The sequence below is a fragment of the Pseudophryne corroboree genome, chromosome 2 (genome assembly GCF_028390025.1).
Source record: "Pseudophryne corroboree isolate aPseCor3 chromosome 2, aPseCor3.hap2, whole genome shotgun sequence".
Lineage (NCBI taxonomy): Eukaryota > Metazoa > Chordata > Amphibia > Anura > Myobatrachidae > Pseudophryne > Pseudophryne corroboree.
Window position 1 is genome coordinate 377,028,839 of NC_086445.1, and position 15,043 is coordinate 377,043,881.

At 42.5% G+C, this 15,043-nt stretch overlaps 1 protein-coding gene across 1 annotated transcript in view; it reads left to right on the top strand.

Annotated features, from left to right (window-relative positions):
• Positions 1-15,043, top strand: part of TM9SF2 (transmembrane 9 superfamily member 2) — a 144,796-nt gene that overhangs the window by 115,943 nt on the left and 13,810 nt on the right. Inside the window, exons 8-13 of the mRNA XM_063953226.1 lie at positions 9,300-9,379; positions 9,721-9,829; positions 10,168-10,300; positions 12,249-12,368; positions 12,885-12,942; positions 13,257-13,416. Coding sequence (XP_063809296.1) covers positions 9,300-9,379; positions 9,721-9,829; positions 10,168-10,300; positions 12,249-12,368; positions 12,885-12,942; positions 13,257-13,416 — 660 coding nt within the window. The remainder of the gene's footprint in view (positions 1-9,299; positions 9,380-9,720; positions 9,830-10,167; positions 10,301-12,248; positions 12,369-12,884; positions 12,943-13,256; positions 13,417-15,043) is intronic.

A 15,043-nucleotide genomic window follows, 5' to 3' on the forward strand; every position in this document is an offset into this window, starting at 1 on the left:
CGTTTTAGACTGGTTGAGTTGCCATATGGGGGGGAAAGACGGCGGGTGGTGTGACCTTTCCATGTCTACCCCGGCTTCTTCCGGCAGTTGCGGTGGTAGCTTAGTTTGTTCTTGTCCCTGCGGTCGCCCCTCCCTTAGTGGGTACGTATACCCGTCAGTTGTTTCACTAAGTAACAAAGAATTTATATCGAACAAAATATAAGTCATCCAATAGAAAACTGTTTGGTGTTTTACAATATTGTAATTGATTTGTTCTTTACTGCCTAAATTATATACTGACTTATTTGAACTTCAGTTACAGACATTTTAGTATTGCTTGCTATATACGTTTTATAGTTTTTTTCTCCTGATCTTTTTTATGATCTTTTTTATGATAATCATTGTATGATAATCTTTTTAACATTAGTATATTCTTTCTATAAATAAAGTCCACTCAGAATATATATATCTGTATTAAAGAAAAGTAAGATAAAAGATGTTTATAGAGTTACTGTTATAAAAGTATGTATAAGATTGATAGTAATGTGTTACACCTGAATATATGATGTGAACAATCAGTGCGTATAAAAAGACATCGCTGGAGACACTGACCACACCCCCTGACGAAGTCATACAGTGACGAAATGCGTTGGGCGTGGCCTAAACGAAGACGTGTTCTTTCCAACTAAGAACACTTGTTCCGTAAGCTGAGACGCTGACCTGATAATTGTTGCATGCCGGCAACCTGAGAGACGAACCGATGTGAGAGACACTGGATACAGCGCTTTCGAGTTCCATGAGCCGGTGATTTTAAACCTTGAAGTATGTGAGCCTGTTACTTGTAGTAAATCTACTTTATATCTTGATTCACTGAGTGCGCCTTCATCATTCTTTTTCAATATATATATATATATATATATATATATATATATATATATATATATATAATATAAAAAATCTCACATCCAAAAAGGCCGGCACCCTCCTTCACAATAGTTCAGCTGCCGTGGTGCACTTAAACAAATAGATAAAGTGAGTCAGTCAAGTTGTTTCGTAGCAAGCTTTCGGGCTTTAATGCCCTTCGTCCAGCAACATGTACAAACAGCGTTGCAACGTTTAACTTAAATAACCCCCACAATCAGGCACCTAGCGCTGGTCAGCTGCGGGTCCCGGCTGGTGATGCTGCTCGAGTTCCCGGAAATGGTCACTAGTGACCTCACCACGTCACGTCCCCGGTTACCACAGCAACACAGCGTCGTAGCCTGGTAACATAAAAAACAAACCCACCAAAAGTGAAGTAACAAGCGGTAACAGAATAATAATACATAGTGAGTCCACTATGAATTAACCTCAAGTCTCTTAATAATTCATTAAACATTCACATAATAATCATACATCATCATATTAGAACATTACCATGTACGATATTAGTCAATGCACATATCAGACTTAGCTTAGGAACACATTCAAATTCAGATGATCGTTAAGGCCCCTAGGTTTAAAGGTATCCAAGATATGGATCCACTTAGACTCCATTCGGAGGAGCTGTTTATGTCTATCTCCTCCTCTTTTGGTTTCCAGGACATGATCAATAATATGTCTAAAGCTGGACAAACTGTGTGTATGCATGGCGAAGTGTCTCGCTAGGGGCTGTTCAGATGATTTACCATTTAAAGCAGCTCGAATAGCTGTACTGTGCAAAGCCATTGGTTCCTTAAAGGTGCGAATGGTCTTACCTATATAACATAGCCTACATAGACACTTCACCATATACACGACATAGGCAGTACTACACGTCATCACATGTCTAATGCTAAATCAATATAAATAAATAAATATATATATATATAATGTGTGTGTGTGTATGTATATATATATATATATGTGTGTGTGTGTGTGTATATATATATATATGTGTGTGTGTGTGTGTGTGTGTGTGTGTGTGTGTGTGTGTGTGTATATATATATATATATATATATATATATATATATATATCACCAAACAATGAATCAAAGGGCGCTAATAATCACTCCAACTATACCAGCGGTACACTTGACCACATATATAAATGAATAATATCAATTTATTTAAAAGCAGATTGCTAAAAGAGATACCCCTTTCACATACACATAGCAATAATTTGTCACAGATGACATGAAGGGTATTTTTTCTCTCTTCCACCCTAAGATGGAAGGGGTATCTCTTTTAGTAATCTGTGCTTTTAAATAAATTGATATTATTCATTTATATATGTGGTCAAGTGTACTGCTGGTATATTTGGAGTGATTATTAGGGCCCTTGATTCATTGTTTGGTGGTGGTGTAATCTGGTCCTGGCTAAAGTGCCATCCGGAGGAACTCATAGCATGGAGCCCACTCAAAGAGGTGAGAGACGGCGGCACTCTGTAAATAATCCCATCAACAATAGGAGATAACTGCAACGTTTCAATGCTTTAATACATGACTTATTGAGTGGGCACTATCCTTCCATATCCGGACACCGCCGTCACGTGGGGGTTGCAGGGTATAAGGTGAGTGAGTTTTTGTGTATCAGTATTGTGCCTGACGAGGTATTAAAGCATTGAAACGTTGCAGTAATCTGCTAATGTAGATTGGATTATTTATAGAGTGCCGCTTTATCTAACCTGTGTGTTTGTGAGACAGAGACACTAGCATAGTGCTTGAGGGAAGGATTTGCCAGCGCTTTCTAACCTATGCATTTCAGAAACCCCATTACTATGTTGTGTTTGTTCTGATGAGAGCTTTCTGGCTTTTGGTAAGCTGGTTAAGGGATCCTGGGGTTTTGGATGGAGAGTGAGGGTGAGCCCCATCTATCAGTTTAGATCTTAGGGCCTGTAGCCTGAGAGCAGGATAATTAGTGATTTCACCTGCATGAGGGTGTTAAAAGGCTCACACTGCATTAGGAAAGAGACTGCAGAGTCTCTGTTAGAGAAAACCTACTACTGAAAACAAGTGAGCTATACTTGGTGAAAGGTCTTGTGTTTTTGTAGTGTTAGCCAGGAGTGACTTGTGTAGTTAATGCCATATGGCAAGGTATTAGTTATGATTTTTGTTTTATTTTGCTGCTTAATAAAACTGGTTGATGATGGTTGCACCAGAAACCTTGGTGTGATCTCTCAGCTGCTGTGCATTGCCATCTACCCCAGGAGATGGAACCTGTTCCATAATCCTGTTTACAATATTATATCTCCAGGACCCTTTAACCGGCTTAACAATTGGCAAAAGCTCTCAGCAGAACAAACATACAGGGTAGGGCATGGAAAATATACCTTCCTTCGAACACTATTCCGGTGTTTTTGTCACACAACATAAAAATATATAATATATATTTCTCTGACGTCCTAAGTGGATGCTGGGGACTCCGTCAGGACCATGGGGAATAGCGGCTCCGCAGGAGACAGGGCACAAAAGTAAAAGCTTTAGGATCAGGTGGTGTGCACTGGCTCCTCCCCCTATGACCCTCCTCCAAGCCTCAGTTAGGTTTTTGTGCCCGGCCGAGAAGGGTGCAATCTAGGTGGCTCTCCTAAAGAGCTGCTTAGAGTAAAAGTTTTGTTAGGTTTTTTATTTTCAGTGAGTCCTGCTGGCAACAGGCTCACTGCAACGAGGGACTTAGGGGAGAAGAAGTGAACTCACCTGCGTGCAGGATGGATTGGCTTCTTAAGCTACTGGACACTAGCTCCAGAGGGACGATCACAGGTACAGCCTGGATGGGTCACCGGAGCCGCGCCGCCGACCCCCTTGCAGATGCTGAAGAGAGAAGAGGTCCAGAAATCGGCGGCTGAAGACTTCTCAGTCTTCATGAGGTAGCGCACAGCACTGCAGCTGTGCGCCATTGCTCTCAGCACACTTCACACCAACGGTCACTGAGGGTGCAGGGCGCTTGGGGGGGCGCCCTGGGCAGCAATGAAAGTACCTATGCTGGCTAAAAATACATCACATATAGCCCCTGGGGCTATATGGATGTATTTACCCCTGCCAGGTTGTCAGAAAAACGGGAGAAGAAGCCCGCCGAAAAGGGGGCGGGGCCTATTCTCCTCAGCACACAGCGCCATTTTCCTACACAGCTCCGCTGCTAGGAAGGCTCCCAGGCTCTCCCCTGCACTGCACTACAGAAACAGGGTTAAAACAGAGAGGGGGGGCACTTATTTGGCGATATTATTATATATTAAGATGCTATAAGGGAAAACACTTATATAAGGTTGTCCCTGTATAATATAGCGTTTTGGTGTGTGCTGGCAAACTCTCCCTCTGTCTCCCCAAAGGGCTAGTGGGGTCCTGTCCTCTATCAGAGCATTCCCTGTGTGTGTGCTGTGTGTCGGTACGTGTGTGTCGACATGTATGAGGACGATGTTGGTGAGGAGGCGGAGCAATTGCCTGTAATGGTGATGTCACTCTCTAGGGAGTCGACACCGGAATGGATGGCTTATTTAGGGAATTACGTGATAATGTCAACACGCTGCAAGGTCGGTTGACGACATGAGACGGCCGGCAAACCAATTAGTACCTGTCCAGGCGTCTCAAACACCGTCAGGGGCTTTAAAACGCCCATTTACCTCAGTCGGTCGACACGGACACTGACTCCAGTGTCGACGGTGAAGAAACAAACGTATTTTCCATTTGGGCCACACGTTACATGTTAAGGGCAATGAAGGAGGTGTTACATATTTCTGATACTACAAGTACCACAAAAGAGGGTATTATGTGGGGTGTGAAAAAACTACCTGTAGTTTTTCCTGAATCAGATAAATTAAATGAAGTGTGTGATGATGCGTGGGTTTCCCCCGATAGAAAATTATTGGCGTTATACCCTTTCCCGCCAGAAGTTAGGGCGCGTTGGGAAACACCCCTTAGGGTGGATAAGGCGCTCACACGCTTATCAAAACAAGTGGCGTTACCGTCTCCAGATACGGCCGCCCTCAAGGAGCCAGCTGATAGGAGGCTGGAAAATATCCTAAAAAGTATATACACACATACTGGTGTTATACTGCGACCAGCGATCGCCTCAGCCTGGATGTGCAGCGCTGGGGTGGCTTGGTCGGATTCCCTGACTGAAAATATTGATACCCTTGACAGGGACAGTATTTTATTGACTATAGAGCATTTAAAGGATGCATTTCTATATATGCGAGATGCACAGAGGGATATTTGCACTCTGGCATCAAGAGTAAGTGCGATGTCCATATCTGCCAGAAGATGTTTATGGACACGACAGTGGTCAGGTGATGCAGATTCCAAACGGCACATGGAAGTATTGCCGTATAAAGGGGAGGAGTTATTTGGGGTCGGTCCATCGGACCTGGTGGCCACGGCAACAGCTGGAAAATCCACCTTTTTTTTAACCCAAGTCACATCTCAGCAGAAAAAGACACCGTCTTTTCAGCCTCAGTCCTTTCGTCCCCATAAGGGCAAGCAGGCAAAAGGCCAGTCATATCTGCCCAGGGATAGAGGAAAGGGAAGAAGACTGCAGCAGGCAGTCCATTCCCAGGAACAGAAGCCCTCCACCGCTTTTGCCAAGTCCTCAGCATGACGCTGGGGCCGTACAAGCGGACTCAGGTGCGGTGGGGGGTCGTCTCAAGAGTTTCAGCGCGCAGTGGGCTCACTCGCAAGTGGACCCTTGGATCCTACAAGTAGTATCCCAGGGGTACAGATTGGAAATTCGAGACGTCTCCCCCTCGCAGGTTTCTGAAGTCTGCTTTACCAACGTCTCCCTCCGACAGGGAGGCAGTATTGGAAACAATTCACAAGCTGTATTCCCAGCAGGTGATAAAGTACCCCTCCTACAACAAGGAAAGGGGTATTATTCCACACTATATTGTGGTACTGAAGCCAGACGGCTCGGTGAGACCTATTCTAAATCTGAAATATTTGAACACTTACATACAAAGGTTCAAATCAAGATGGAGTCACTCAGAGCAGTGATAGCGAACCAGGAAGAAGGGGACTATATGGTGTCCCTGGACATCAAGGATGCTTACCTCCATGTCCCAATTTGCCCTTCTCACCAAGGGTACCTCAGGTTCGTGGTACAAAACTGTCACTATCAGTTTCAGACGCTGCCGTTTGGATTGTCCACGGCACCCCGGGTCTTTACCAAGGTAATGGCCGAAATGATGATTCTTCTTCAAAGAAAAGGCGTCTTAATCATCCCTTACTTGGACGATCTCCTGATAAGGGCAAGGTCCAGAGAACAGTTGGAGGTCGGAGTAGCACTATCTCAAGTAGTTCTACGACAGCACGGGTGGATTCTAAATATTCCAAAATCGCAGCTGTCTCCGACGACACGTCTGCTGTTCCTAGGGATGATTCTGGACACAGTCCAGAAAAAGGTGTTTCTCCCGGAGGAGAAAGCCAGGGAGTTATCCGAGCTAGTCAGGAACCTCCTAAAACCAGGAAAAGTGTCAGTGCATCATTGCACAAGGGTCCTGGGAAAAATGGTGGCTTCTTATGAAGCGATTCCATTCGGCAGATTTCACGCAAGAACTTTTCAGTGGGATCTGCTGGAAAAATGGTCCGGATCGCATCTTCAGATGCTTCAGCGGATAACCCTGTCTCCAAGGACAAGGGTGTCTCTTCTGTGGTGGCTGCAGAGTGCTCATCTACTAAAGGGCCACAGATTCGGCATTCAGGACTGGGTCCTGGTGACCACGGATGCCAGCCTGAAAGGCTGGGGAGCAGTCACACAAGGAAAAAATTTCCAGGGAGTGTGATCAAGTCTGGAGACTTCTCTCCACATAAATATACTGGAGCTAAGAGCAATTTACAATGCTCTAAGCTTAGCAAGACCTCTGCTTCAAGGTCAGCCGGTATTGATCCAGTGGGACAACATCACGGCAGTCGCCCACGTAAACAGACAGGGCGGCACAAGAAGCAGGAGGGCAATGGCAGAAACTGCAAGGATTCTTCGCTGGGCGGAAAATCATGTGATAGCACTGTCAGCAGTGTTCATTCCGGGAGTGGACAACTGGGAAGCAGACTTCCTCAGCACGACCTCCACCCGGGAGAGTGGGGACTTCATCGGGAAGTCTTCCACATGATTGTGAACCGTTGGGAAAGACCAAAGGTGGACATGATGGCGTCCCGCCTGAACAAAAAACTGGGCAGGTATTGTGCCAGGTCAAGAGACCCTCAGGCAATAGCTGTGGACGTTCTGGTAACACCGGGGGTGTACCAGTCGGTGTATGTGTTCCCTCCTCTGCTTCTCATACCTAAGGTACTGAGAATTATAAGACGTAGAGGAGTAAGAACTATACTCGTGGCTCCGGATTGGCCAAGAAGGACTTGGTACCCGGAACTTCAAGAGATGCTCACAGAGGACTCATGGCCTCTGCCGCTAAGAAGGGACTTGCTTCAGCAAGTACCATGTCTGTTCCAAGACTTACCGCGGCTTCGTTTGACGGCATGGCGGTTGAACGCCGGATCCTAAGGGAAAAAGGCATTCCGGAAGAGGTCATTCCTACCCTGGTCAAAGCCAGGAAGGAGGTGACCGCACAACATTATCACCACATGTGGCGAAAATATGTTGCGTGGTGTGAGGCCAGGAAGGCCCCACGAAGAAATTTCAACTCGGTCGATTCCTGCATTTCCTGCAAACAGGAGTGTCTATGGGCCTCAAATTGGGGTCCATTAAGGTTCAAATTTCGGCCCTGTCGATTTTCTTCCAGAAAGAATTGGCTTCAGTTCCTGAAGTCCAGAAGTTTGTCAAGGGAGTACTGCATATACAACCCCTTTTTGTGCCTCCAGTGGCACTGTGGGATCTCAACGTAGTTCTGGGATTCCTCAAATCACATTGGTTTAAACCGCTCAAATCTGTGGATTTGAAATATCTCACATGGAAAGTGACCATGATGTTGGCCCTGGCCTCGGCCAGGCGAGTGTCAGAATTGGCGGCTTTGTCTCACAAAAGCCCATATCTGATTGTCCATTCGGACAGGGCAGAGCTGCGGACTCGTCCCCAGTTTCTCCCTAAGGTGGTGTCAGCGTTTCACCTGAACCAGCTTATTGTGGTACCTGCGGCTACTAGGGACTTGGAGGACTCCAAGTTGCTAGATGTTGTCAGGGCCCTGAAAATATAGTTTCCAGGACGGCTGGAGTCAGGAAAACTGACTTGCTGTTATCCTGTATGCACCCAACAAACTGGGTGCTCTTGCTTCTAAGCAGACGATTGCTAGTTGGATGTGTAGTACAATTCAGCTTGCACATTCTGTGGCAGGCCTGCCACAGCCAAAATATGTAAATGCCCATTCCACAAGGAAGGTGGGCTCATCTTGGGCGGCTGCCCGAGGGGTCTCGGCTTTACAACTTTGCCGAGCTGCTACTTGGTCAGGGGCACACCCTGGCTGAGGAGGACCTGGAGTTCTCTCACTCGGTGCTGCAGAGTCATCCGCACTCTCCCGCCCGTTTGGGAGCTTTGGTATAATCCCCATGGTCCTGACGGAGTCCCCAGCATCCACTTAGGACGTCAGAGAAAATAAGAATTTACTTACCGATAATTCTATTTCTCGTAGTCCGTAGTGGATGCTGGGCGCCCATCCCAAGTGCGGATTGTCTGCAATACTTGTACATAGTTATTGTTACAAAAATCGGGTTATTATTGTTGTGAGCCATCTTTTCAGAGGCTCCGCTGTTATCATGCTGTTAACTGGGTTCAGATCACAGGTTGTACAGTGTGATTGGTGTGGCTGGTATGAGTCTTACCCGGGATTCAAAATCCTTCCTTATTGTGTACGCTCGTCCGGGCACAGTATCCTAACTGAGGCTTGGAGGAGGGTCATAGGGGGAGGAGCCAGTGCACACCACCTGATCCTAAAGCTTTTACTTTTGTGCCCCGTCTCCTGCGGAGCCGCTATTCCCCATGGTCCTGACGGAGTCCCCAGCATCCACTACGGACTACGAGAAATAGAATTATCGGTAAGTAAATTCTTATTTTTCACCATAGTAAACTTACCATAACAAACAATAGGGTTATGGTTCATATATTGAGCAATACATTTAAGTTTCCAGGCCTTGTCACGGGACTCCATATTTCTGCAAGTCCTTCTCTATCACTCATAATTTTAAACCTGGTAACTGCTATCACATCAGAAATAAACTTAAGGTATGCTAACAGGTTTAAAACCCATTTATCTATCTTAAATTAATATATCACATTTTAACCTTGGATGTTAGTCTTTCATCTGCTGTAGGATCCATTTCATTGTTTACATTCAGTTGACCATTTCCAATATAAACTGTGTTTGCATCATTCACATATTAACTGAAATATATTCATATTGATATAAAAATTGTTCCCTAATTGTTAGGAGGAAAAAAACATCCGATGGGCATCTAGGTGGGATTACATTCTAGAATCTATGCCTCACACACACATTCAGTGGTTTAGGTAAGTACATTTTGTATTTACAATTATATATTAATATGTTTGAAGATTGTTGCAAGAACTTTTGGCCAACAGTATGTGTTTGATATAATGATTAGAGTTTCCCCCCTTTGTTACTGTTTATTGATGAACCATGACATTTCACAAAGTTAGGCATTATCGTGTATCATTTAATATTTGCTTCCGTAAACTTACTTTCTTATTCATTTTCTTTTGAAACATTACTAATGAACTTGGAACAATTTTATAGTTTCTGGTGATCTTATAATACAAGTATGTCTTTTAAAAAAAATAAATACATTTTGTACTTGGATAAATACTGTAGTTTTTTAATTTTATTGCAGCATAATGAATTCCTTAGTGATTGTTCTCTTCCTCTCCGGTATGGTTGCCATGATTATGCTAAGAACACTGCACAAAGATATTGCAAGATATAACCAGATGGATTCCACAGTAAGTAACTGCTAAACAGTAAAAAAAAAACCTTTGTCCTGTCAAGTCATGTTTCCCTTCTGTAATGTGTCAGAATGCTGATAGGCACGCATCATGTGCTTCATATATTGAGGCAGATGTATTAACCTGGAGAAGGCATAAAGAAGTGATAAACCAGTGATAAATGCAAGGTGGTAAGCACACCAGCCAATCAGCTCCTATATGTAAATTAAGTTAGGAGCTGATTGGCTGGTGCATTATCACCTTGCACTTAACACTGGTTTATCGCTGCCTTATGCCTTCTCCAGGTTAACACATCTACCTCATTGTATGACACGTCGTTCTTTTGTCTCCTTCAGGAAGATGCTCAAGAAGAGTTTGGTTGGAAACTGGTGCACGGTGATATTTTCAGGCCACCCAGGAAGGGAATGCTGCTATCTGTTTTCCTTGGTTCTGGCGCGCAGATCTTAATTATGACATTTGTCACTTTGTGTAAGTATTCAGGCTTTAATCCATGCTTCTTATGTTGTTCCAGTAAAACAAAGTAAATATATAAAGAAAATGCTTCATAATGCTACTGCTGCCCATTCTGTCTTTGTAGATTTATCTTGGGTTTCATTATTACCACCTGGAAAACATTCGCTCCTTACTTTCCATGGCAAAACTTAAATTTACCTTGGGATCCTGTGTTCTGCGGAAAAACGCTTTTGCTTGCTGTACTTGAGTATCATGTTTGATTTATACCATAAGGATATCAGGGCTGGGTTCAGTTTATTTCCATTGTAAATGCTTGACTATGGGTTCTATTTACTAAGCATTGGATGGAGATAAAGTGGACGGAGATAAAGTACCAGCCAATCCGCTTCTAACTGTCGTTTTTTAAACCCAGCCTGTGACATGGCAGTTAGGAACTGATAGGCTGGTACTTTATCTCCATCCAAGGCTTAGTAAATAGACCCCTATGTTCTGCATTATGAAGGTTACAGTGGCAATAAAGTTAGGGTGTGCGGCTCTAAAGAGTGACTAGTCCCTCTGATTACATTAAGGCAACAAATTACATGAACCCCAATTAAATAATGGTTTGATAACCCTTTGTATTTCAGTGAACATTACCGTGTTACTGTGCACTATACAGTCTTGTCAAGCTTCAAACTGTTTTATGGATGAAATAGAAACTGTAAAAAACTTTACTGCACAGTTCTCCTATAAAATGTATCATCAGGAAATGTAAATATGTAGTAAATAAAACATTTCTTGTTACATAATAAACACTATTGCAGCAATTGCCACTCACTGTAAATGAGAACACATTCCCCTAACATTGAGGTGAGGCGATGCATAAACTTGATAAGATGTTAATGAGCACAAATATGGCACCCACGGGATGTGGTACCACCGAATCTATCCACATAATGGCCTATTTGCTGCATATTTGACCCCAAAATAAGAAGAGGGAATAATACTTAAGAATAATACAATCAAAATGTGCTGTGCATGTATTTAGACATGCCATACATGCAGACATCAACTGAACCAATAAACACTGAATTGATTTATTTCTAATTTTCAGATGGACCATTAATGCAACTTTACTTTGTAGTAACTGATGTGTCAATGTCATTTCTTATGTTACATTTGCTTCCCCAAACTCAGCTCGTTGTACTCACAGCACCCTAGCGTGAATGTGCTACTCCCACTTCCTACAGCAACCCCAAACTCGGCCTACTATCCCACCGCCTCTTACAGTGCCTCCCCAAACACAACCTGCTCTGCCTCATCTCCTCTAGCAACACCAAGTTCAGCCTTGTTTGCTACTCAGTCACACCACTGGCTTCCTATACCACTGAGAATTAAATTCTTACTTCTCGCTCTAGTCAACAAATCTCTCAACCTCACAGCTCCTCCTTACCTCTCCACCCTCATTTTCATACACACTCCTTCCCACCCTCCTTGCGCTGCTTATGCTTGCCACCTTAGCTCCTTACTAATTACATCTTTCCATTCTCACATTCAGGATTTCCTACTGGCCACTATGAACCTTTGGAATGCCCTCCTTTGATCCATTAGACTTTCATCCAGGCTCCCGACCTTCAAGAATGCCCTTAAAACTTTTTTGTTCATGCTAGCTTACTACCTCTCATCCTAACTCTGCAGTTTTGGCCCTCTTCTCTAGTTATGTCTACCTATATCACCTATATATTATAAACTTGTATAAGCGGGACCTTCTCCTCTTTGTTGTATTTACTCAATTATAACTTCTCATTGTAATTATGTATCTGTGTGCATTTATTAACTGCTTGTTGTAATGATGTATCTGTACGTTTATATTTGTCTGTACTTTTGTTTCCTTTTAGATTTAATTTTTTTTATTCCCTTCTATGGAACTCTTGTTATGCATTATAAATAATCATAGCTCTTTTAAATATTCTCTCTTTTTCAGTTTTTGCATGCCTGGGATTTTTGTCTCCTGCCAATAGAGGTGCTCTGATGACATGCGCTGTGGTCCTGTGGGTACTGCTTGGCACTCCGGCTGGTTATGTAGCTTCCAGATTTTACAAATGTAAGTTAAACATTTCTAATAACATTGTTGAATTTAAATTTGTGAAAATACAATATATTTTGAATATTGGGTTCATTGCATAGTATGTTTTTATGCTTTTTAAAAGGTTCAAATCGCATTTAAGCAACATGAAAGGAGAACATAAATGTGTTGCTTGTATTTAGAACAGATATACAGATAGTACTACCATTTATTTGGACTCTAGAGATGAAAATGTACTGGATCTGTGACACCAGATGAAGCAATCCCTACCCTGATTAGCTTGCAGTTTCATATATTGTAATTTATTCTATAACTCTAATTTGTATGCTTCCAAGATCTACCAGTGCATCTGACACATTTCTGTGTTGTGATGGCATTTCTGCCAAACTGTACAAAGATACGGCTAAAATGTTCTATTTCTGAAAAGTGACTGCGTGTTCCTAACACATGTTCTTCACACTAGGCTTTTATAATAAGTATGAACAATGTGCGCTGTGCTTAAGTGGAAATTTCCTTTTTGTCTCCCTAATTTAGCATTTGGTGGTGAGAAGTGGAAAACCAATGTCCTGCTGACCTCATTTCTCTGTCCTGGGTATACTATTTATGTTTGTTGTTGTAATACAGTAACAGTGTGTAGTGCTTGCTTAGATATCAGTTATCTTTGTAACATGATGTTTATATTCATATTTCTGTGTAATAAGTACATGGCTTAGCACAGATTTAACCCATGTATACAGAACTTTCGTGTTTTTCTCGGAGTACAGATTTACATACTCATTGCATATCTTACCAGCTTTTGTCATGTCTATGCTTTCTTGCAAAGTCGCTATGAAACTGTTCTAATCTTTAAGACCAGTACTTGTATAGTTTAAGACATATGTTTATATGTTCTTTCCTTCCCCTCAGGATTGTGTTTGCAGATTTCTTCCTGATGAACTTAATTCTTTGGGGAGAAGGTTCCTCGGCCGCAATTCCATTTGGTACTCTTGTGGCTATCTTGGCATTGTGGTTTTGCATCTCTGTTCCACTTACCTTTATTGGGGCTTATTTTGGATTTAAGAAGAATGTAAGTATTAAATTATCCTGCCATTGAAGTCATGTATGACCGACATATACAAAATGCGTTTTTTAGGAGCACCCTTTCCCTAAGCATTTGGGAGGGAAGTGGATTCACACCCATTGCTATAACCAGGCAGAAAACTAATGTCATGTCATGATGAACTTGTGACAGATATAACATTTCAGCACTACAGTTGAATGTAGTAATTGACAAATTACATTTTGCTAAATTTAAATTTTATGTAGATAATCCTCATTTACATGCATTATTGTTAAGATTGTGGGACTGTTTCATAAATATGCAATTGTGAGGACTTTTATAATAATAATAATAATTTTATTTCTATAGCGCTCTTTCTCCAGTAGGACTCAAGGCGCTTAACAGATACATAGCATAATATGGTACAGAAAATAATGACTTACAGAACAGCTTTTCATAAAATACAGAAGCATGGAGATACTAAAGGGACAATTATGGGAATACTTGAGTAAAAAGGAAAGTCTTAAGTCAACTTTTGAATGATTCTATAGTTGGGGCCTCTCGCACTGTGCGGGGAAGTGAGTTCCATAGAGTCGGAGCCGCATGACTAAAAGCTCGACCCCCAGATGAATTACGGTAGATTCTAGGTACTGCTAAAAGTCCTTCATCTACAGATCGCAGTAATCGAGTGGGGCAGTATGGGGTCAGAAGCTGCTTCAGGTACCTTGGGCCCTGGTCATGTAATGCTTTGAAACTCAGTAAGCCAATCTTGAAGATGATTCGCCATCTTACAGGCAGCCAGTGAAGGGAGTAGAGGATGGGTGTTATGTGGCTAAAATGGGGCTGGTCGGTTAACAGCCTGGCAGCTGTGTTTTGCACCAGCTGTAAGCGGTGCAATTCTTTTGCTGGGAGACCAAGGTAGAGGGCATTACAGTAGTCTAATCGAGATGATACAAATTCGTGGATGACTTTTGGCAGATCATCTGAGGGAATGAAGTGCTTGATTCTGGCTATGTTCCTCAGGTGAAAGAATTAGGATTTGATTGTGGCTGATATCTGACGTTTAAGTGTCAAGCCACTATCCAGGACAACGCCAAGATTCCGCACATGATCAGTGGTTTATAATTCTGAATCCCTGAGTGTAAGTCCAGTTGGTTGTCTATGCTGCAGTCTTGTCCTTTGATGTTGCGGTCCTATCATTAGGACCTCTGTTTTATCCGGGTTCAGTCGCAGCCAACTGGCACTCATCCACTCATGGAGTTCAGCTAGACAGCCATGTTTATGTTTTAGTCTACTTGAATATGAACTGTTTGGAACATTTTAACTTCCAAATAATCCATCAATGTTCACCATTCTAGCACATTGTCTAATAAGGATGCTTTGTTACAGTGAGTACCACATCAGTTTTGCCTGTTGTTGTTGTTGTTGTTGTTATTATTGCATTTAACAATTAAGAGCTAACGATGGATCTTGGATGATCACAATTCTGAATGATTTTATTGAATTGTATTGTTTTATTTCTTATCATTTAGTCATCCAAAAAAAAAAAAAAAAAATCATGTAACTCATTCAGTGTTTGGGCAGAATAAGACATGCAGGTCTTCTGTCTCAGTAACTGATGCTTTGGAAGTTTTTAGTTTGCAGGTGGACTCTC